Source organism: Lathamus discolor, chromosome 10 (genome assembly GCF_037157495.1).
Source record: "Lathamus discolor isolate bLatDis1 chromosome 10, bLatDis1.hap1, whole genome shotgun sequence".
Lineage (NCBI taxonomy): Eukaryota > Metazoa > Chordata > Aves > Psittaciformes > Psittacidae > Lathamus > Lathamus discolor.
Window position 1 is genome coordinate 3,713,607 of NC_088893.1, and position 25,111 is coordinate 3,738,717.

The 25,111-nt window shown below is 42.0% G+C and overlaps 1 protein-coding gene across 2 annotated transcripts in view; it reads right to left on the reverse strand.

The window, feature by feature from the left end:
- Window positions 1-25,111, reverse strand: part of SLIT3 (slit guidance ligand 3) — a 533,501-nt gene that overhangs the window by 203,682 nt on the left and 304,708 nt on the right. For both annotated transcript variants that reach the window (XM_065690971.1, XM_065690970.1), the window contains 2 exons: window positions 16,131-16,202; window positions 10,896-11,059 (listed from right to left, as the gene is read on the reverse strand). In XM_065690971.1, coding sequence (XP_065547043.1) covers window positions 10,896-11,059; window positions 16,131-16,202 — 236 coding nt within the window. The remainder of the gene's footprint in view (window positions 1-10,895; window positions 11,060-16,130; window positions 16,203-25,111) is intronic.

Here is a 25,111-nt window from a genome sequence, read left to right on the forward strand (position 1 = left end):
GGTCCATGATGTCAAAAGACAGACAGAAAGCAACATAATCATAGAATAGTTGGGGTCTGAAAGGAACTTAAGATCACCTAGTTCCAACCCACTGCCCTCTTTGCACAGACGTAATCAAAGTGGCATGAAAAAATAACAGCTGATGCTGAAAGTCAGTAAAGTAAAAAGGAAAGAGGCTGTCTTTGTGCGCACTCCTTATTTTCCACATATCATGAGTGACTAGTTTTCTCATTTCACTTGAAATAGGACGGAAAAAAAGACTATTTTTATAAACTTATTTTCCTCATTATAAGCTTGAAATCTCTGAGTGCCCCAAAATATCTGGTACTCCCGCCACTTCCAAGTGACATTTTGTGCTTAGAGTAAAAATACTTTTGTTTCCATGCTGAATACAGCCCTTTATATTTGGTGATGTCTTCTTCATGAGCAAAAGTAGATCTAGTCTGTAGATGCATGAAAAATCTAATGAATAAATTACTCTTTGCATAGATTGCCACATTAGTATCAAATGCTTTTGCTTATGTTTTTCATTTGCAAAGAACAAGATACTGTATTACACATGCATAGTCAACAGGCATGTAGCACATATTCCACCAGCTCTTACACAAACAGTCATCTGCTCAGGTAAAGTTTTCTTGAATAATGCTATAAAAAGAATCTGAAATCTGATCTGGGTTTAGCTGCTTCAGTTAAATGAGGATCTATTGGTAGCTTCCTAGCAGATCCATACAATTAAAACACAAAAATATCAAGAGGGTTTAATCAGTTTAATATTTGTGTAGTTGTAGGGAGGAAGTAAAGAAAGGCCTGGTCAAGAACACAAGTCTAAGTAGGCTATGGAATATCTTAAAATTAAAATTTGGATATAATTCTCATGGGTCTGAAGAGTGTAAGCATACAGAGGCAACACAGCCTCTAAATAAGGATATTCGGAATCTAAAAATGAATTCTGCTTTTGCTGCCAATTCTTCTGCAAAGACACAGGAAAAGTCAGAATATTTCAAACTCCCTGCGTGTGTCCTTCACAAGTGCAGTGAACTCCTTACAGCGCGGATGCCACAAAGAGAAATGGCCGCAGACAAGCCAGCTGCACTTAGATGATTTCCCTTGTGAAGTTCTTCTATCAGTCATCTCGGCATCTCAGCTCTTTTCTGTTACACAGCACCACTAGTTCAATACGTTCATTATATTTTTCTCTAAGAGATAAAAATCATCAACGCAATTATACATTTTGCTATTAAAAACGACACTAACAATACTTGGAAGGAAGCTCAGAACACGATTAACAAAAATTACCACACTTTTTGTGCCTGATGTGAGGTAATGCAATGGCAGCCTCAGTGACTATGGCAGTTAATATCTGGCACACCATTAGCCTGTTACAGTCTCAGACTATGGGTTAGGAGGAGAGAAGAGGCAGGGGAGAGACTTAGGACCCAGCAGTTCACAGAGAAATAAAGTGCTTGTTTTCAAGTAAGCATCTCATTGGCCTTCAGCCTTTCAAGAGCAGCAAATAGAGCAACCTCACAATTAGAATGGGATGGTTATGGTGTACAAATGAACAGCTTAAATGTCACAGGCATCTAAGGTAAATTTTGCAATTACTAAATAAACTAAGCTCATTTGCACTGACACCCAGTGACGGCACACTAAGTAGTGTGCTTTATTACATCCTCACCTATCCAATTGCCTCTGCAGCAGTTCTTTTTTGCCAGCACAATGGTATTTATTTGTAAAAATTATTAATGGATTTTAAAGTAAATCTTACAGGATTTATGGTTGAAATCTGTGTTGATTTTAAATCATTCTAAGTATAGTAGACATGAAATTATTGATCAATAAACAAAATACTACAAGCATTACAGATCTGTGGATATATTATGACCTTTTGTGGTTTAATTATGACCTTTTGTGGTTTTTATGACCCAGTGGATCTTCTTATAACACTGGGGCATCTGAAATCAGCGACTACTTCATGAGCTACAGTTTTCACAAGACTTCCAGTAATACAATGTCAAAAAGACACGTAAAGAGGATGTATTGTAGTCCTGCCGAGACGCACGTGCAAGCCTATCATAACTGACAATCTGCAAATTAACATCCCTTCCTGATGGCAAATATTCCACTAACAGAGAAAACTTTGTACAAATATGTTTATTTTACAGCAATGTGCAGCAAACGGTTTATGCAAATATTTCTATCTCTGGTTGTTCAACAGCTTTTCACTGAGCACAGCATTAAGTATTGATGATAAAATAACTTGAGCCCCTGATTGATGATGTTAAGACTATCAAGTTCATGGTATGCAAAAATTTGCTAGCCATGAATATTCATTATTTGATTCAAGTTCACTGTTTCACTGAACATTCCCAAACAGCAAAATATCTGCTAAAAATTCATGGCACATGAGCACAACCGTTTTGTAGCAAAGCCAACACCAATCACTTTACAAATTGTGAGGAAAGAAAAAGGAGTTATCCAATTGCAGTGAAAGGAAAGTCTGGCACAATGAAGGAAGCCTACTGTATCCTTCAAAAACCTACGCTGCGTGTTTCAAAATGTAGCAGGAAAGTAGCACCATTACAAATCAGACCTTCGCATTGTCTTATGCTAAAAGCACTAATACTGCAATTACTTAAATGACAATCATAGTGCCAACATTGCATGGAATACTTCTCAACAAAATGGAAGAAGGTAGAACAAAGCAGACACCTGCAGCTGAGGTTTAGTAGGTAGATCTGTCCCTCTGAAGGACTGGTAAAACAGAATCTGTGAGACAACTTGAGTCCTTTCAAAGCTATGACAAAGGTGTTTTTCTCTCAGAGAAATTGATTCCATCTAAGCCTTCCACAGAAGCGACTGAAAAGTCAGAGTCTGAATGTATCCTATGTCCTGTGCCCACTCTGAGCCTGTCTTTGAAGGTCTTTCTCCAGCCTTGTCAACACAGGCACTTTCTCCCTAAAGCAGCCAGAACTCAACTATGGCACCACTGTTAGCGTGTATTTGGTTCTCTGGATTTGTACAATATTTGCTCTTCCAAAACAGGCGAGAGATTAAAAAATAATGCTACTAGGAAGTCTTAAAGATGTAGTACTTCTGCAGTTCAAATGATGCCTACGCACGGTAAATGCTGTTAATGCCAGTTCCACAATTCCCATCAGCAGTCCTGAAGGTGCATACGGATTGACATTTAAAAATAGGTCCAGAAATACTACAGTGAGCTTATAAATATATTCAAGCATAAAAATGAAGAGGAAGATAGAATATTTAAGTTACCTGCACAAGGTAAAATGATAGATAATGGTCTTGATCAATTGCAAGCCTAAGACGGGAGTATAGTTCTGGGATGGCCTTCTAAACAGGTTATCCATTAAAGAACGTGAACTGTTTCACATCTGATGAAGTTTGACAAAGTTATGGAAGGGATAGAAAAAGTTTAGGACTATGCTTTGGGTCCCTTGGGTTAGATTTGCTGCTCCTGGAAAAGGAGTTTTGAACATGGCTTGATTTTGTTTCACTGCACATTTGTCTTTGCTTCTTTCCCCCACACCCTCACATCCTGCTGTAGCCAACATAGGTCCTTCCCCGCCTCGGCACGTTTTCTTCTGTAAAAGGAGGAAGATGGGATTCACTTCAGTCAGATGCAGTACAGACTGACACAGCTTTTGAGGGGGCGTCAGGCAGGATATGACATTTCTCCTGCCAATGGCACCCGAGGGGCACAGCCTGCTCATGAGCTCACCCAGTGACCAGATCTGAAACACTTTCTACAAGAGGAGTGGGCAAGGACTGCAGAGTGAGGTACTGCCCCCTTCCCAGGGCTGCTTTGGAATTCCTTCGACCAAATTCTTTGGCATTAGGAGCATGCTAAGGGATGCAGCGCACTAGGGACCTTTCTTGCCTTCCTCCTGGGATGGGCTGAGGTTGCTGCCTTTGGTCCCGTGTAAGAGACCTCAGGTACGTTCAAGCTCTTTATGGTAAGCAGATCTTGTAGAATGAAACTCCGACGCGCGTGCCTGCGTTGGAAGGAGTTAACTCAAGGAGCCAGGAGTTCCCCTCAGTTTCGGTGCAGGTGTCTGTGCGCTGGCAGTGGGGTGCGAGGCCCCGTGAGGTTCCACACAGCCCTGCTGAGGACACACGGAGCCCGCTGGGAAGCTGGTGGTGCCTCGGCAAAGCTGTGTTGGAGGAAGGGCAGTCAGGAGTGAGGTAAGGAGTGTCAGGAACAGCCCCACAAGCAGCAAGGTCAGACACTGAGGAGGGGAGGAGGAGCTGGGGCCGATCTTCTCTCCCCAGCCCTGTTGGGGAGGGCAGTGAGAGCAGCTGGGTCTGGCCGCTGGCCACGGTCAGCCCACCACAGCTTTAACGCGCCTACAGAACACCACTGAAAGTCATCGTCAGTGAAACAGAAACACAAGAACCTGACCTTGGCTGCACGCAGCTTTGTATTTGCCATCTATTCACATATGGAATTGTGCAGCCATTTTATAAGCAGCTCTATGGGCTTTTTTTGTAGCTACTCATGTTAAGTATCTGTAAATGTGTTGCCAAACACATACATTTATCAAACAGAAAACTTTAACGCATTTCATACTAAGGCTTGGACACTTCATCAAAGTCCTTTCCTTTGAATGCAACACCACTGCTCTTTGTGAACCAGCCCGGAGCAAAGCCGTGGCACTGGCCCATACCAGGACAGACCACCGTGGTGTGTTCCAACCATACACTAAACCACTACCAACACACCAGTAACAAAACAAGCCTCTGATATGGGATATTAGCAGAAGAACTAATCCCATTATTATTCTTAGAGCAACAGTTCAAAAACTCAGTGGCTTAATAATTAGAACCCAACCTGCCGTCATTAAATAAGCATTAAAGAGCTACACATATTGCTTTGGAGAAAACAGAATGCCAGAAAAAAAAGTAATTATACTGAAAAGGTAGGACATCATTTTTGGACAGTAAATATAGTATAATTTAAAGCCAGTTTTCAGCTTTGGTCTTCAAAGAAATCTGAAGTGCCTTAATAAATACATATTTATCCCTCAAACTTGCAAGACAGCCCTCCAAACAAAAACCATCATATGTGGCATCTTACATCTGAAGCAATTCAAGAAGTAAATTCTGACAGTATGAAACAACATGACTGCTAGTGCAACAGTAAATTTAAATTTGTGATCAGAAACTTAATGGAAAGGGAAAACAAACAGGCTCTGAAAAATCGGATTAGTATCTCTCCCAACCTCCCACAGGATTTCATTTGAGGAGAAGCTAACAAACACACAGTATTGAAGTGTTTCTTCAGACTAAATGTCAATGTTAGTTTGTGGCAACAATTTCTAACAGGACGTAAAAATTCAGAGTTCCACAAAAATTTCCTAAACCCAAATTTGAAGCATAATGTTTACCAAAGCATTTTAAAAGTCAGACAATGCCCACAGTCCTGCACGGACCCCAGCGTAAGGGCACTTACTGGGTCTGTTGATGGTCACAAAAAGCATGAACCCACTTGACAGTGAGAAAACCAATGTTATTTGTCTAATACGACACACAGGTCACTCTTTTGGGAAGAGGTCAGAGTTAGATGAAATGGTAAAGCTCACTTCTAACAGCAATAAAACATCTGCACAATGAGGATGTCCTGCACGGCAGAAAGTGACATTCACACGCACAAACACACACACAGCAAAGCCCTCCTCTGCCTCCTACTTTGTCTGTTCAGCTCCCTGTGACCACTGGGATCAAGGGCCATTTGTAGCTCTTCCCTGCATAAATAGGGATGAACTGCATGGAGAGAAACTGCTCTGTTTCCCCAGGAGCAACTGCTACTGCCCAGCGTTACCACAGTCTGCATTAGTAGCACATAGCTAGTTTCCAGGGAGCACCTGTGTGGCAGTACCTGCATGTCCCGTGTTGAAAAGCAGCAGGTCTGCTGCTAGTTCTGCAGATACACTATTGCACAGTGTCTTTAAAACAGGAGCAGCTTGCGGGGAGCTCCCCTCCTCACGCGCTTTTCCTCTTACAGCTTCTGAATGTTCTTATTAAGGTACTAAGCCTGAGGAGTGCTATTTTATTAGTTACTCATTTTCGGCTGCCTCCTCAACACTATGCTACGAAGTTATTAGGAGGAAAATGGGGCAAGACAACCTACTATGTTATGTGGTTAGAGTCAGAGAGTAACAGCTATGTTCAAAGACCATTTGACCTCACCTAAACAAATAAATCTGTTTCCTCATTAGGCTTCCAGGCTGCACTAAGCTGCAGGGAGCTAACATATTTTCATCTGTATTATACATCAGCCTCTCTGTATGAACCAGAAATTCTGGATCTTCCAATGAGTTTTGGATCAATCCACCGTTTTGTTAAAATCAGTATCAGTTTCTTTAGCCAGAAATCACTGAATGCTTGGCTATGGTAACGATTTCTCTGTTGCTTCAATTTTAGACTGAATTTTAACTTATTTAATCCAAATGATGTATCCTGATTTTCTTCAGGTTCTTGTAGATCCTTCAAATGGGAACTAAGGATGAAGAATCAGACAAAATGGTTTCTAACGACAAAGAGAATGGATCCCGCTTCCCTCTTTACAACGCATGTTTCATTATTAAAGGAAACTATCTTAGAAAAGTTCTTAAAAATCACATATTATAAGCTTCGCAAAATTTCATACTGCAAGACACAGGACAAATCAGCTCCAAATTAACATCAGGATTTTATAATCTGCTGCTTCTTACCTGAGAAAAGCGTGAATTCAGTAACTGTTAGAAGTATTAGCCCCTGGCCTATTCTACGAAATCTCATCCAATCTTCGTACTCCATGGTAAATACTGTCCACTGTAAAATACCTCAAGCTGCTGGCCAAAACTCTAACAGATCTGTATCAACCTTCACCTTCAGAGTCAACACCAAGTCCTAAGGTACTGCCTCAGAACTGGCAGCAACAGAGGTGGTTCCTCCCACCACCTACCGAAACCAGCCCACCGTCCCTGCCTGCTTGGTGACCAGATCATCTCCTCTGCAGCACCCCAAGGAGCACTGACGACATTCCAGCTTTCTGACAGCCAAGGACTGCAGTGGCTGAAGTACGCTATACATCAGTTCAAGGTAAAATGCTCCTGAATGTATCTGCTTTATTCCTAGGTATGCAGTTCATACGCATACTTATTTCTTCATATATATACTTAGGAAAACCAGAATGATTTGTCATTTTAATAACACCCAAATGGTGTCACTCACTGGGTCCTACACAGAGCAATGAAAAGACCGAGGTGCTGCTTCATGAACCCACTGCCTCGGTTTGTAAAGCTTTATAGCCACACTAGTGCGTGTGAGAAAACACATCATGATTTAACTGATCAATATGTAGACTAATTTCAACTTCCATAAGTAAGGAGCAGGCAGACAAAAAATCAAAGAGCCATAATAAAACTTATATGAGAGGAAAACGAAATAAAATTACCATCTGAAGGAGGTCAGAGGAGGACAAGAGACAGACAAATAGGCACAGAGAGAGAGCACGTGTGTTTGAGAGAGACAGAGAGACAGGGTTAGAGAAAGAGGAGCCAGTTCAACAGTGAAACATCTGAACATGGGAAGGAAGCTGGATCTGTTCCAAGCAAAGGCTGGAAGGCTCGAAGAGGTACTGAGCATAAGCCAGCATCCCCAGATGCTTCTCTGCTAGCTCAGAGAATATAAAAAGAAACCATTCCCAGGGAACAGAGTGCAGGTAGTGTTTCAACTGATATAAAGTCTGCTTAGTGCACTGTTTTCTCTTGTCACAGCAATGTGGCAGTGAATTGCAGGGTTATTATGGTGGAGAGAGAGGTGAAATACATCATTCTGTCTATGTGTAGGACACCAACAGGGGCACTCTAGTGCCGCACAATTTCCCCTTCTACAATGCACCGTCTTGCAGGAGACTGGCTCACCAAACGCATCTCAGAGCTCAGCAAACGGCTGTGCAGGACAAAAAGTGTGTTTGGAGGCTCTGTTGGGAACAGATGGCTTTAAAGCTCAGACCCAGGAAGGCTGCTCTGTCAGGGGTGGCTCTGGAACAGAGACTCTCCTATGAGGAGGGGACAGCTTGCTGAAAAGCTAGCCAAAGGCTCTGGTGGGTGACAGGGCTGCCAGCAGCACTCAGTGCTCTCTCCCAACAGTGAGGGTCCATCTAGCCCCAGTCCTGCTCATTTCTGTTCCTCACCTTTCCGTTACCTCCTAAGCAACTCAAATCCAATTAGACATATTTGGAAACCTACCTCCAGGCAACTGTGCACCATTTAATCCTACACCTTCACCTACAGTTTTGACCCAAATGCTCACGGGCATGAACAAGTGAAACCTGGAATAGCTTTTCCACTGCTCACAACTTGCCTACGTGTGCCATTTGAATTGATCTCAGTTTACATAGATATATCTGCACATAACTCTGATCTCAGCAACATTATCTTGAGAGACTTTGCACCTAATGCTTATAAGCATCACAGCACAGGACTGCTAACATACCGTCCAGAAGGAATGAAACCATTTGGGTTCCAGTTATGGCACGTCTTCATCAGTGTGTCACTTATGCTTTTCCAAATTTCACTTCCAAATTTCACAAATGTTTCCAAAGGAACATCTGTGATAAAATGAAAAAAACCCAAACCAAACCAACACACCTATTTTTGCAGAGGGTTCAAAGAATAACCAGAAGTCAGCTTTTCAAAGAGGATTTTCTTCTTTCCCGAAATTCTTTGATTCTACTCTTTCTGCTCTGAAGAATGCAACAGGACAAGTTTTGAACTGGAATGCTCTGATGAAACCCATTTTACAGCTGAGTTTTCCTTTGCTGTGATGAAATTCCCACTGCCATAAAAACACAAGTGCTTGAAGTGCTGAGCTTATACTGAAACAGAGAAGTTCACTACCTTGTATTTCAGCTCTTTGTAACTATGATGCAAAAGCAGCTTTCACTGCCAGCTTGGGGCTAGTTACAGTGATTCATATGGGCTTAAATTGTATAAAATTCCTTTGCAGAGGGACAAGATCAGTTCACTATTCGCCTTCAGCCCAGCTTGACTTCATAGTCAAACATGAACAAATTATGCTGTAAAATCAGCAATAAGAACAGTAATAAGGAGCAGAGAAGATTTATCTCCTCTTTAAGCTAGCTGTCCATGTAGGTTTCTGTCAAACTAGCACATACTGAGTTCTTTGCTAAATACTCCTCTAAATTGATGCCTTCAAACGCATTTCTTTTGCAGTGTATTTCATTTCCCAGGTGAGGGTTAGGGATGCACCTGATGGACTGTCGCACCGGAGGCTTCTTGCCTTGAATTTCTGTTCATTTGGTTTTTAAAAAAACTGAGGCTAATTGAGAGTTTTCTTGTACATTTTGGGTCCAACAGCCAACTCTTAAAAACCTTTCGTGTTCTGGAAGCCACAGTCTGCACAGAAAAATCTGTCTAGATGAGTTCTGTGCACGCTACATTTCTCATTCAGCAATTATTATCTCTTCTCTTGGTTTAAACAACTCTTTTTTTCTTCACTTCACTGTATCATAAATCCAAGTAGCTGAAGCTCAGACCCCATGTGAAACCTCACTTCATAAGAAAAAAAAAAAACTGTGGCAAAATCTGATTCTGTCAACAGCTTAATTCATTTTTCCCATTTCTTTTATCCTTCCTCTCCCAAGACTGTTAGATTTCTAAACTTTTAGTTAAAATTTGGATGTCATTTGTCAGGTATTCTGGGCAGCATCAAATCTCAACTGCGTAGAAGCTGCTCACCTCTCTTGAAAATCATGTCACAAAAATCACCGGTGCACAACTTCATTTGCCGTATGCCCATAACATTTCCTGCACAGCTCCAGCGCTTGGCATTAATCTACATCCATGATATAGTTACGGCGATCAAACCGTTCTTCTGTAACTACAACCATTTCTCTGTCATATGTAAGTGAAACCACAGAAAAAAGCATCCCTAAAAGCATTTCTAGTACAAGCACTTGTACTGCATTTCCCTCAGTCACCCCATGTACCCAGAGGATAAAGCTTTAGAGCTGAGAGAGGTGAAGAACCCGATACCACACGACTCACAGTCTATCAAGATTAGGACTCACACTGACTTAGTAACAAGCTCCCTGTGCTACTTACCATTTGCCTGCAAAACTGTCTCCAGACTTGCGCCTGGTATCTTCCTTCTCTCCCACAGCACACGCACTGCCATGCCTCTCCCCTGTCAGATCAGTTCCCGTCAGCCAAATTCAGAGATCTCTTTTTCCAATCTTTTTATTTTTCCCTCTCTCTCTTTTTTATTTTTATTTTTTTCTCCTTCTTAAGAAAATTTATTTCTATAACGAAAGAGCCAAATGCAGTTCCAGAGACTTCATGAATAGGCCCAACATATAGACACATGGTTTGTGAGTTGGCTGTGTATTATCAGCCCCATTTATCAGTGTAGAAACTTGTAGAACAGCAAAGTGCATTGTCTCCCTAAGCGTCCTGTCCCTGGGATAAAATCTGCTCCTCATGTTCCATAGTCCAGTGTTTTATCAACAGAAATTAGCATTTTCTATTTCCTTTCTTTCATATTCCAGTCAGCTCTTGAGCTCTTCCCTTGAGAAATACCAGATTATCCACACTTAATTGATTTCTGATGTTGATATCATTGGCAGTGCTAAAGCAGAAAACATAATTTCAAAACCGAAACGTTAACTGGAATCCAATAATCCTTATAAAGCTGAAAAAACTTAACGATTTGATCTATTCCATTACAGTTTAGCTGTGATAAAACCAAACAGGACTGCTACTGAATGGCATTCAAACACAACATAGTAATTTTCCACTCCCTGTTTTTATGTGAACATCAATATAAACCCATCAGCTGATAGATAAATGAAGGGTTGGCAGCATTACCAGAGCAGACGAAGTCCTTCTTCTGCACATCTGCCACCAGGAAGCCACGCAGGTTGACAGGGGCCAGGCAGAAGGTGAACTGCCCGATGGTGCGGCGCTGCCGCAGCCAGTCCGACAGCCAGGCCAGGTGGCAGTCGCAGTGCAGGAAGTTGGAGTGAAGCCGCCTACAAAACACACAAGAACCCTCAAGTTATCTATAGTAGTTTAGACATAAGACACAAATCAGAGCGAGCAAGTACAAGTCTGTCTCTTCAGCACAATTTTAGCAGGATCATTGCAGTTTATTGGTTAGAGTTGAGTCAGGTCCTGACTATCTACATTGACAAAAAATTTACAAACATCCACATATAAATTAGGGCTGTTATTTAAAATGTCTTGGAAGAATGAAGTTAAATAATGGCCTGCCTACAGGTACTTATGAGCTGGCCATTCCAGTGAAAAGAACATGAAGAATTTAAGATTCCTCCAAGTAATCACTTTGTCTGTGATTCCGTATCAGAAATAACCTCATGAATGTAGTATCTTTGAGTGAATTCAAAGGAAGGCTTCATAAAAATGAGGACGAGGCTGAAAAACAGGGTAATAGGTGATTCTCTCCCCTTGTGGAGGAGAAAGAGAGAACCCTCCACACCAGCAGCTATTGATCCCTTGTATGCTGTATGTTGGAAGGCCACTATGGATGGGTTCTGGACAGAGCAACCTGGTCTAGTGGAAGGTGTCCCTGCCCATGGCAGGGGGCTGGAATGATACATCTTTAAGGTCGCTTCCAATCCAAACCATACTATGATTCTGTGCCCCTGTGATGCCTGGACAAACTCATCGATGCTCTTTGTACTGTGGTGCTTCAATGCACGTATGCAGGTTCTAGACAAGAATTTTCATCTCCTGATGAAAAAGAGGACCACGATAGGGTGATACCACAGAGCAACAGAGGGCTGTTCTTTGTAATGGAAGGTCTGTCCACCGGCTCCCTTCTCAGCCCGCTTCATGCCTGGGACTAGAGACTGGAAGAAGCATTATCTCATTGTGGGGGGAAGTCTGCAAATTGATGATGCATTCAGGGAGCAAGTCTGGTCATTTTAATAGCTACCACACTTTAGGTCAAAACAAAAGCCCAGCATATTCATTATTTCATTCCTTGTAATGAGTCAGACATTCACAGTGTTATACCAAAGCTGAAATGATAAACCAGATTGAAAATCCTGTCAGAAATGGTTAGACAAGGCATTATTCACTTATATTACAGGCATTACATTTTAAACAACCCACACAATCAGCGTGCACAAGATTTTTAGCCTTGTCCATCCACCAAAGAAATCAACTGTCTATGTGAGATCTTCATATTGCTGAGCAGCACCAGCACCCAGGCTGACAGTCCCCAGCTTTGTATGCCTGGGGTGGAGAGTTACAGTAGAAGACCACAAAACTGGAACTGAGAGTTTATCCTGTAGGGATGGGGGACGCTAGTCTCCTGGGAGCACTGTGGAACATAAGTGTTGTAGAAGGATGGCTAGAAAACCTTGTGCCTGAAGCTATTTAAGTGACACTGCAGTAAGTCAGATTTCTGGCAAACTGTTTTGTTCTTATGAACCATTAATCTGCCTGGAACACTTTTTGTTGGTTGGAAGAATGAATAAATACATTTACAAAGAAAAGAGAACAAATACAATCTAGCCAGAAATTATCCTAAGTAAGATTTTGCTCTAACTCCAACTTAGAGAGTAAGCATTTCATTTAAATCCTTAGAGTATTTTCCCTTCCTACAATGGCAGTCAAGAACGATACTGAGTATCATCTTCCTCCAGAAGAGCTCATCTCATGCCATTCCCTGCATCCCCTGTGTGGATGTAGGCAGGCAGGAGCAGTAACCCCACAGTTTCACGAAAAGGGTCAGCTTTCCAGTCCTAAGAGTTGGGTTTTTTTACTCACTAAATTGGTATTGCTGGTGTCAGGGGTTCCCCATGTCAGCAGCGCAAAGTGCCACCTCTGCCAGCTTGCCTGCCTCAGCAGAGCCCGACCTCGTTGCCTGGTCAAGTGTTTTGTGTGGATATTCTACAGTTTGCTTTGGAGAGGAGGCCATTTGAGAGCCTATCAAGCTAACAAAGCAGCCTATTAGAATATATTTTTGATAATTATATTAATGAATACAGCCACAAAAAGACTTTTCACAGTACTCCAAAAGCATAATGCACCAATTCCCTGTGAACACGAGAAGCATCAAAGTGATTTGGTACATTTTCAGTTTATCCTTAAATAAAAAAACTAAAAGAAATTACGCAATTACCTATCTCAGCAGTCCCTCACACATGCAGAGGCAACAGGCCACTTATCATTAAGCAAATAGGCATGGGGAACATGTTTTAACATAAATACAGCTGGTTCAAGCAAAGGAAAGCAGATCAATAAAAACTAATTCCTGTCACTTCCAATCAAGGTTAAGGGATCGATGAAACTTAGCAACAGTTAAATAAAACAGGTTAGCACAGAAAAGATGATTTCTTCAGGTGCTTCAAATCTTACTGGGCTTTTTATTTTTCTTTCCCTTGAGAGGTCATGTTCAAGTTGAATATGCTCTTTACTTTAACTTTTCCTTCTCTCTTCTTAAATGAGCAGATTGTTTTGAGAGCCACGAAGACAAAGCTATTTATCCACAGAAGCAGAAGCAGTTGCGGCACAAGCAGCCCCAGACGTCCTGCTAATGGATCTCACTAGTGCGTAAGAGGGACACATAGAGGTCAAACACTAACCATGCCGCAGCTGGGTGGGAAAAAGAGCTTGTCCCTCCTTAAGTAACATTCAGACCAGGGATTCCCAAGAGCTTCTATAGGAAAGCCCAGCTACGTGGGAAGCTACCTGAGAAGCTGAGCAAACTGGTGATTCTTTTTACAGTCACCAAACTGTAATGAACATCATTCATGATCTGTTTGGACTGAATCTGCATCAACAACCAAGAGATTAAATAGTACATCTTAGTCAGCCATTATGCCTCAGACTGCTTTCCCCTTTCATGCTAACTGTTCACTGAGGTTGTATATTAATGCAGAAGGTAAAGGTTATCGAGTGAAATAAATCAAAGAAACCAGGGAGAGCGTTAACATTCCCCCACAAATAACATTTTTATATAAATATTTTATATAAGTGAACAAAACCTGATGAGGTTTAGATGTGTTTAAGGGGATGTTAGTTGTAAGGTTATTACCAGCCATTTACCTGAAACTTGGTTAATTCAAAACAGTATTAGCCTAAATTCTGAACAGAAGAAATTCAGAAAATACTGAGTAAAATGCAGCTATGCAATCTTATTCTGACAATAATTATGGTTAATAAAGTACTAATTGTGAAAAGTGCCAAGACGGATAGAGGAAAAAAAAATATTACTATGAAGGAACGGCTGAAAAAATTACAATATGCTATTTCATTCCTGTATTTCTCTTATATTTATTGCTATTTTGATGATTTCTCTGTGCCTGTTGAAAAAGATGCAAGAAAATATAGACCACAAAACTATTTTTCTGTATTTCCACCTGACTATGTAGAGGTTTTTAACTCCTATATTGAACTGCTCGGAAGGGCGCTGCATGCTGTGGAGAAAGAAACATGCCATTTGATACTGATGAAACTACCTTTACAGAACAGGAGGTGAATGAATATGAATGCAAGTTTGCAAAAGTTGCCCTTTTTGCCACAGACCTTAAATTAAATTTCCAGCAAATCTTTTTAGAGTGGGTCAGCATTCATGTTCTATAAAATGTGGCTCTCAGAATTCGATACAAAAAGCTTCCCTTTATAAATCCTATTTATGACTTCCTTCCCCTTTTTTTTCCTTTTCTTTTTTCTTTTCCTTAATTACAGCAGAGGGGGATTAGTCAGTGTAAGTCCCCAGGGAGCTATATACAAAGCCATCTCTGAAATTAAACTAAAGGGAAAATGACAGAAGGCATTGAGCTCTGGGAACAGACAAGAGTGCCTAATCTGAAGAAGACAGGCAAATTTTCTGGACCACTGTGACTGAATGAGAAAAGGCGAAACTCCAGGAACCTTCACCCTGCACCTTTATCCTCTTTATCCATTCTTTCCTAAAAGACAAACATCTAATTTCCATTTCATTACTTACATTAACGTCTGTGAATGTCACCATTTAATGAAAAAGGTAGATTTAGATCAGAGGTTATCTTACTCTGGTTGACATGAGTAAAGGCATTTTTCTTCAGTTCTGTTAATTTACTTAATCTGGTTTTACACCTGTGTATGTAGCATCCTTGAGGCAGTTTGGTTTTTCAGTGCTGCAGAAAATTTCCAAGCTGGCTACTATTGCCGTTTCTTTGCTTTTAGGACTACATAAATCTTGGTTGAGTTTGAGATTTTAGAGTCAAAAAACAGAGATACTTTGTTTAAACATGACTCTTCCTGAAGTTGTGTATTCCCTGAAGAAATTTAAAGGAATTATTTAAAGAAAATGGTTTTGGTAGACTATGGCTACATTACACTAATGCACAGTCTAATTTCAGTCTTTGTATTTTGGTCTACTAAGGCTGAACAGAGCTTTTCCAGTGGAATGGTGCCCAGCTATAGAAACATGGATTTGACGTAAGAGAAGCCTTTATAAAAAATACATCAGATTCAGTGACATTTTGTTTCAGAAAGTATCTGGAGAAGGAACTTTTTTTCCAAGTTCTTTAAAAACTCTCTTGTTTCAGAAATTAGTATTCTGAATTCAAAAGAGGAAATAGGATTTAAGCACAGGATGTTAAGAAAATTAAGTAACTTGATCCATCTGAGCAGTTTTTACAATGTTGATGGTGCTCCAGCCTGGAACACATTTCACTTTATGGATTTTCCTAGGTGGGGGGAAATGTCAATTTCATTTCCAGAAAAATTCAAACTCTTGATAAAACCAAATCTAAGTTCATTGTTTAAACCCAAAGCACCACTGCAGGGCTCTGAAGGCACCCCCTGCCTTCACAGCCTGGCCCAGCCTCACTGGGGCTCCGGACCTGCCCCAGCTCAGCACTGCAGCACAGCCCAGGGTGACCACCAGCCCCTGCCCAGCACTGGCCTCCTGTCCCTGTCCCCATCCCTGCTGTGGGTCCCTGTGGGACGGGCCCAGCACCACCTCCCTCAGAGCAGTGAACTGGTTACAGTGGGAGAGGCTGGCGTAAGATTATCACAACACAACAGATACCCAAACATTGGCTTACGCCATCATCATCATCATTATTTGAAGGTATTACTTACAGAGTCCTGATCTTTGGCATATGATTGAAACTGGTAACAGGAATGCGGGTGATGTTGTTATTGTTGAGAGTACTGTTAGGAGAAAAGAAAAAAGAGAGAAAATAACAGATTGATCAATTATTTACCTTTCTTCACCAACACACCATTTACAGACACAAACGGCTAAAACTCTTGGTAATAAATCTGGCAGGCTGCAAACAGCAAGAACATGCTGACCAATACCTCAGACAATCTGTAGCCCATCATGAAAGATATTGTTAAGGCAAGGCAATCAACAGCTGTATAAGAATGGCTGAAGGTTGCTATTTACCATGTCTGAGTACCAAGGAGGGCAGGAGATGAGGTTTTATCGACCACTGGAACAGATCCAGACTTTCTGGATAAGCTGCCACTTTGCTTGAAAAGCTGGTGCAACTGGAGCAGAGGAACATCAAACCGGCACACCGCAATGTGAAAGCTTCGCACTTATAGTGCTCTCTCCCACATAAAAAAAGAGCTGTTGACTTGCCCAGACTTATTAACACAGCCAGCTTACATGGCCAGACAGCTCCAATTGCCCTTTGAAAACACATGGACCCTTTCTTTAGTTGCCTTATGAAAAAACATATGGGTAGTGGAATGGATCAGAATAAAACATGTCATGACCCAGGCATATAAGGATTTCTGCTGCTCTATCAAAGAGAAAATGATCCCAGCTGCTGTAGGGGCCCTCTGAGCGCTTCTTATGAAAAATGAACTGACTCGATTATCATCTTCGGAGTGTGCTGCTCCCATCTATGGAGCTCCTAATTATATCAATGACTCTCCAGCAAATTAGAAGATATAAAGTTTATCAAGATGGCACAGGAAATGGAAAGCACTCCAACAGGGCATAATTGCCATGCTCAAAGTGCACCAGCTCTGCAGCACAGTTTGCCATGGGAATCAGTGGGGCCATGTCCCAGCATGGCTGGTGCTGCTCTGGCTGCAGTGGGGTGTCCTCTGCTTTATATAAGAGGCCCAGCACTCCACAGGATCACACTGGGAGAAGACAGTGCTTTTGTGTGTTTGCGTTGAAGAAAATACCTCCTGAAACAACCTGAAAAGGCATGTGACCCTTCCCTGAACTATTTAGTTGTGCAAAGTTATGTATTTACAACGGACACTTAACCAAACGCTCTTGAAGACCTTTGCAGAAGTTCAGGGGCCCTCTTGGTCATCTGCTGATTTAAAAACATTTTTACGGTTCTGCCCAGAAATCCCTTGGTGACACCATCATCAGCAGATTAAAACTGAATTGGATTATACCCTATTAAGACTGCTTTTCTGGTACTCAGGAAGACACACAGGCATACTGCAGAGCCAGGAGGTTGGAGGTAACACAGCTATGCACAGGTACAGTCTGGAGGGGTGTGTGCGCAGGCTCTGGCACTGGCAGCAGTGCATTGGTGCTCCTGCACTGCATCCCAGCAGGGCAGAACATGACCACGCTGTTAGCAGGGTGGTAGCTGGTACTTCAGCACAGTGCTGCACCAGATGGATGCAGTACTGATCTGGAGCCAGCCTGGGGACTGACATACCCATGACAGCAAACTGCACCAACAGAGCAAGATCACCCTTCCTTTTCAAACCTGTGAGCAGAGGGAGTTATGGCAGTAATAGCAAAGTTTTGGAAAGCTGGAATCTTCATGTCAGATCTGCTGCCAGAGATCTGTGTCAGTCAAGTCACACACGTTCACACACCAGGCTGGTAAGAGCTGTAGGCCTTAGTGCACTGCCACTTATAGTAGAATATATAGTATTAATTCCAGCTCTTCTGGAAAACTTGCTGCTGCCAAAACCTGGACAAGAAACACCCAACTAAGCATTGGGATCAACGGGTATCAAAATCAGGGGTTTGTGTATTCCATTTTTCAATATGCAAAGACTCAAACGCAGCCTATTACAAAGTTACTGGGTAAGATGAAGAGGGAAATAGTGCCAGGTTCAGAAGAAAACCTACGAGCGAGCTCTTACAGCTGTCAGCCCTGTCATCTCCTCAGCTGTGCGTCACAAGCTGCACATGTCACCACCTTACGGTGGCTTCAGTGCTGGAAGCGAACACAGTGACTACCAGGGTATATCTGATACGCTGTTGGCCTGAGCAGCTCTGCCTTGGAACCCCTGCTAATGTCATGATCACACACATCTCCCACTGTGGCAGCTTATATGGTGCAAAATGAAACCCTCTGTCATACAATTGCTACTGCTCAATTATCTTATGCTGCTAGTGATGGGGGCTGGCATGACATGAGCTTTACAGTCCATTCGATGGGACAAGGGGTGATGAGTTGAAAATAAACAGGGGAAGTTCAGGTTGGATGTAAGGAAGAAGTTCTTTACTGTAAGGGTGGTGAGGCACTGGAATGGGTTGCCCAGAGAAGTGGTAAATGCTCCATCCTTGGCAGTGTTCAAGGCCAGGTTGAACAGAGCCTTGGGAGACATGGTCTAGGGTGAGGTGTCCCTGCCCGTGGCAGGGGGCTTGGAACTGGATGATCTTAAGGTTCTTTCCAACCCAAACCATTTTAGGATTCTATGATTCCAACCCAAACCATTCAATGTTATGATAAAAACAAGCATATGAAATTTCAGCAAATGAACATAACCTCTCGTAAGGTGCATGTATCTATACATCAGCACACCCGCCCCTCAGTGTCTATATTTCATATTTGCATCTATACATGCATGTGGGGAAGCTCAAACAGGGCTCACAAATGGAATTTCTAATTGCACCACCTTTTTTTTCTATAGACATAAAAATATAATTCACCCTCTGCCTCAGCTGCCTGTGACATACAAATGAGCTATACACTTGGAAGCCTTTAGGTATACACCAATAAATAAAAGCCACATGTAAAGTCAGCTCATAACAATTAAATCACATACAGAGCTGATGTCTGCATAGGTCCTGGCATGACACTACAGGAGTCAATGGAAGCCACAGGAATTCGAGGGAAACTTCCTATTGATCTCAGAAGGACGTGGAGTGGATTCAGGCAGAACAGGACACGACAGCAAGCTTCCTTCTGCAAGGAGGGTAGAGAACACCCTGTCTCCCAGTGCAATTCTTCATCCAGATGCGGAAAGGTCAGCCTCTGCTGTCTGACTTCATGATTCCAAAGTATTTTAAAATCTCTTAAAACATTTCTGTGCTACAGACAAAACATTATCCCAACCGCAGAGTACTTCTACTCTCAAAATGTCTGATGAGAGTGGCTCAGGTTTTGCCACTAATAAGCACAGGTTTCCCCTAATTCATCAACAAGTACATAACCCTCCTTCCAAGAATCCTAAGTCAGTGCTGAACTAATTTCAGGGATAACTCTAGCAGACAGCTAAGCACACACAACTTAGTAGCATACTATTTCATTGATATTTAAATGTTAACCATAATGAAGGCAATAAAACACCTATGATAACAGCAATTATTTCGGAACAAAGGCGGCCAAACACTGCAAAGGGCACTAATTGCCAGTGAACTGTGCCTCACAGGAGCAGCAGGAATTTAACCCTGCTGAGCAGGATGCGCCAGACACACACCTCCCACTGCGGGAACTCCATGGATTTTGCATGCAGGGGTTTCAGGTAGAGGTGGGCTCTAGAGGCACTCTGCAAAGCTTTCCTAGGCACATGAAGCCTTCCCAGCAGTGAGGTTTTGTGTCCTGAAAGGGGTAAGGGCACAACACGGGGGCATTTTTAACACATGAAGGGAAAAAATCAATCCTGCGTTACTGGTGCTCCACTGCTAGCGGCTCCGAGGCCCCAGTTTCATTTTGATCCAACTACGTTTCAAATCCTAGAAACATCCGTGCAAACACCAGGAAGCTGCTAGAAATAGAAAGCTTCAAGAATCTTCCAACTCCTGCAACGTCATGTGGGAGAACTTGTATTCTGCAGAGTTCTCCCCAGCTTCATACCTCCCATCTCTTCCAGAACCCAATCTACCCTTGTCCCTTGAAAAAGCACTGTCCTCTCAGTTAGAAGTCCTCTCCCTGTAAACTATTCACATCCAAAACGCTGAATCAGGAAACTGAGGTTATAGACAATATTATTTATGCCTGCAAACTTCCCACCTTGGGCCGTGATCCTTGTCAGATCTTGCAAGCTAAGCAGAAGCAGACTGCAGCACTCCTAAGGATCCTCCAAGGACTACTTGGAAGATGCATAATGTGGGATCAGCAGTCTTTTGAGGTGGTACATCCTCCACCAGTCTGAACTGTCACAGTCCCGTTGACTCCAATTTACAACCCCAGAGGTACTGCTCCACTAACTCATTCCTCTGCCAGTTGCCCAAACTGGTTAGAGGCACGCATGGAGCTGCTTTCTTCCTTCTGAAGAATAAAGCTGATTTATAGCCCCTACTAATCAGGTCTCTTTAAAGGAAAGACTGCTCACTCTGCAATCCTGCCATCATTTGAAAACAATTACCTATCTCCTTCCTCTAGCTTTTTGTGCAAAATTTAACTACATGCAGTTGCATTTCTATTCTCTTCTGACTTGCTCCAGATTCATGTACATCACTGCAATGTGATTACATTAAAATCATTAACCTCCAGAAATGACTGTCATGTGTGCATTTTTAATGTGATACTTATGCATTATTCTTTACTCTCTTCTCCACCCTCCTGAATAGGAATACAGGTGTTCAGGACTAGGTGAGAGCCAGAAAGAGTCGGTACTCCTAATGCCAGGAGAAATGGCACAACTTCTATGGAGGGTAATTTGGGGAAAAAAAAAAAAAAAAGAAGGAAAGGGTTTAAATTTTGAACCCTACTAATAATACAAGTATTTTAGTTTAAAAACTCAGGAACTCCAAGCATCCTCTCACATTCCTTGGACTGAGAGAGAAATCCCTGGCTGTCAGATCAATAGTTAAACATTCTCAACTCTGTAAATTACAGAGTACACAGAGATTTTGTTTCTCCTACTTGGAATTCAATTAATGACATAATTAAGAGCGCATAATGAATATCAGAATGCCTGGTGATTTATTCATCTGAAACAATACTACTTTCATTCCCACATTTCTATCTACTCTGTTCCAGTTAAGTACTAGACATGAACCAAAAGGATCTTCTGGCAATGATGTCAGGAGAAGTTACACAACATAATAGAATTATCTGAAACATTAACTATTTAATTTCTTCTATTAGTACTCCCATAAGGACACTGTAAAGTAGCAACAGTCTTCATGCTTTCCAGTCACATTTCAAGTGGAAAAATACATCAGAGGCTGGGTTTTTTGTTAAACACATATCACTGATGACAATACCACCTGCTATATCCTAGCTTAACAAAAGCTGTTATATCCTATTTCAGCTTGGCCAAAAGAAAAGATACCATGCAAATGTCCATTTTCCTAAACACAAGGCATGTGGCATAACGTAGAGAGGTTACTAGCCGTGAATCATTACAACATCCACAGCCATGCTTCTTGTTTGCAATCTGAAGGGATTACAATGAAAGGGGAAGGGGAGAGCATGTCGTGTGCTGAAGACGTCCTTTGTTTTTTGATGGTAACAGAGACTGATTTCCCTCTTCACATTCCACTTGTGCAGCCGATCAGCACAAACAGCTAATCCAATTGAGAAATTATATGGTAGATTAAATTTTTGATTAACACTTTTCCCCAAGCCTTAATAAGCATCTACCATAGCTACTGGAAGTCTGCTGTGCTGGCCATTCAGCTTTTTGATACATGCCAGGCTGCTTTTGTGTCACATCCAGCTGATCACGGGACATGGCAGCATTTGCAGAAGTCTCAGTTAGGCAGAACTATTCAGACCTGTTTACTGATAGGTAAACGGAGAAAGAGGGCTAAAAAGGCACCAGGTAATTTATTGTATTTCTGGGTTTGAAAGCCTTTTACAATTGGGCACCAGAGATTCTTTACAAGCTCCTAACATACATGATTTGATAGCAGGAAGCCTGCAAACAACAGTCCTCAGTTCTGTGCGCCTACGGGCTTGACTCTAAAGTTACACAATGATGTCCATTTCTCTTTCCTGCTCAAAACTCTCTCAACACATTGTGGAAAGAACAAGGTGCTGAGTCGCTTCACGCCATGGTAAACCTGCATTTTGAAAGTGAGCCTTGGAAAGGAGCAGAGAAGTGGGTGGGCAAGGCTGGTGGGAGCAGGCATCTCAGGCACTGTGTCTGTCACTGGTGCACTAACAAGTCTAACATTTCCTTCTGTCTCCTTCAATTACAGCACTGCTTTATCACTGTATGCTCCTTGGCTGCGTATGGAATCCGTGTGTTGTGTGTCCATAACACCATGTAATTGGGCCTAATATAAGATTATTATCTATGTGCATGCAATGGATACTGTAAATGGGGCATCTGCAGGCTGGTAACATTCCCAAGAGTGAATTACCGTCATACTCCCCGATTACTGCTTCTCCCACAACTGCTATAGTTTCCAGGCTTTCTATCCCCAGTGCAACCATACATCAGTAAATGAGACTGGAAAATATATTAAGCCTTAACCAAGGCATCTTCAAGCATAATTAAGCCTCTCATGTAAATAGTTTTCTTGATAATGTTATTTCTGTTCAGAAGTGGGTGAACGGATGCAGGAAAGACTGAACAGCACAGCCCAAACTGCCAGTGGGGCTGAGGAGGGAACACCACAGCCTGGCTCAGCAGAGACAGAGACAACTTCTGCAAGACCCCAAGGCTCTGTGGGTTGTGGGGTGTTGCTGAATGAAAATACATGAAGAAACCTTTCCACAGTGTACATGTGGACTGAACTTGTTGACTCTGACCGTGCCAGATTAGACACCTCCATCAGTATTTATGCGCATAAAGCAGAGATCTTGGGGTCTGTCTGAAATGCTAGTCATGAAACATGAATTTGGGTGACTGCATTAGCTGCAAACTTTAACACTAACAGTGACAGAACCTTAGATCTCTACATTAGCAGATTCACAGCACTTGCTCTTCGACCTCTCTCCAACTACATAAAAAGCGGTTGCAAAGGGGAAACAAATTCTCTGTTCCTTGTATTCAGAAAAGGTTAAGCAAAGCAGTAACAGGTTTAAATTTCAGAAGAGGGAATTCTGATTAGGTTACTTAGAGGAAAAATACAGAAAACCCCTGTTATAGGGTGTGCAGGCATTAGCAGTGACAACAGACTGACCGAATCCCTGGTAGGACTATCACAGAACCCAGTGGTCCTGCCCTGGGCTGGGACAACACAGGACCACTTCAACCCCCTTCCAGCCCTTGTGTCCCACCTCATGTAACTAACAGCAGGGGCATTTTATCAATTGTGAATCTAGATACATTTTTAGTAATAAAACCAAGAGCTGGATTTGATACACCACTGTAATTAGTGGTTGTAATTAACATTGAGACGGTAGGGTAGAAGGAGCTATAATTTCAATAGCTGTAAAGAGCTGGTTTTCATACAGGTCAGAAGGAATTTGCATGAAATTAAATATTTACTGTTTCTCACGGCCTCTGGCTTTGGCACTCCATCCCTCAGCACTGGGCATGGGCCTCACCCTTTCAAGGCACCCACGATTTGCTCCTTATGCAAGGTCCAAACCTCAACTGGATCTCTACAGGGTTCTGGTGAGTCCTGAGTGGTTCTTGTACCCAATCCTTTGATCTTCCCGTAGACTCTTAAAGCCCACGGCTGCCATGTGGGTATATAATGAAAGCAAATGATGCTGCACTGATCAATCCATTACTCTCCACTGTTAGAAAACACAATGATCTCACAAGTGGTCTTATTCATTGACACAGCTTAGAAGAGCTCTGATCTGATACCTCGAATTAGCAGCAAGAACAGCAACAGCTGGGGTTTTGTCTCAATATTTGTACCCAACTCTGAAATGAGTTGGCACTGTGCAAGGGCTATTTTTAAACACAATGTTAGCCCAGGCAAACAATCTTCTAAATAGTCTCCAGGTGACATGTAAAATCCACTGAAATAAATAACAATAACTAGTTGCCAGTTTGTGGTTTCTGTTCCAGTACTAGTCTTACTCATGGGTTCCCATATGTTCTTGTCACAGCAGAGAGGCTCTAGCACTGTTAACTTGGGAAGCTGACATCAGAAACATCACTAGTCTCAAGGATACAGAGGAAAGAATATATTTTTCTAGAAATGTATGAAAAATAAAATAAATAAGCTTACTATGGAACGATGCTCAAACCTGCCAGCAGTGTTCACTGCTACAACTGCCTGATTCTTCCCATTCTGTGGCTGAGTTAAATTTGTATGTAACTGTTAGATTTTAACTATTTAAGCTTATAAAGGCCAGATGTTTATGGCAGGTTTTCTTTTTCCTCCTTGAAGAACTGAGATTACTTTCAAAACCATCAAGCTTTGGGGAAACTGGGTTATTCTAATAACAAATTCTTTGCTTAAAATGCCTGTTTTGTCACCCGGCAAGAAGCAGGGTGATCACATTTGCCCATAGTGATCACTTCAGGGCATATTAACTTAAGTCCTGCAATTGCTGCATTAACTCTCTCTAGAGACTGGCTGTGCCTTGGCTGGAGTCTCTGGCACTGCCAAGGTCAGGAGCTGAGGCTAAGGGCAGAGGAGAGGGAGCGACAGGCCCTGCAGCTAAGAAAATGGTTGGGCAAAGAGACTGGAACAAGGAATATGTGCAAATAGCTAAAAGAGACCATAAAAAACCCCTACAGGCCTGTACAATCAAAGATTGCATTGTCATGTGTACACAGGCAGTGGTAAAATTAAGGATGCTGGTGACTGATGCTCAAACCTTCCTAGCGTTATCTTTAGCCCTGCATTTACATTGCAAGTGCACGTACATATCATTATGTCTGAATTTACTTACTTACACTGACACGCAAATAAATGATATATGCTAAGCCAAGATAAAATAGAATAATAGAATAGAATAAAATAAAATAAAATTAGCTAAGCCAAGGTAATGTAAAATACAAAGTAATAACGGTTATACAGAGAATGAGGCTACGCGATT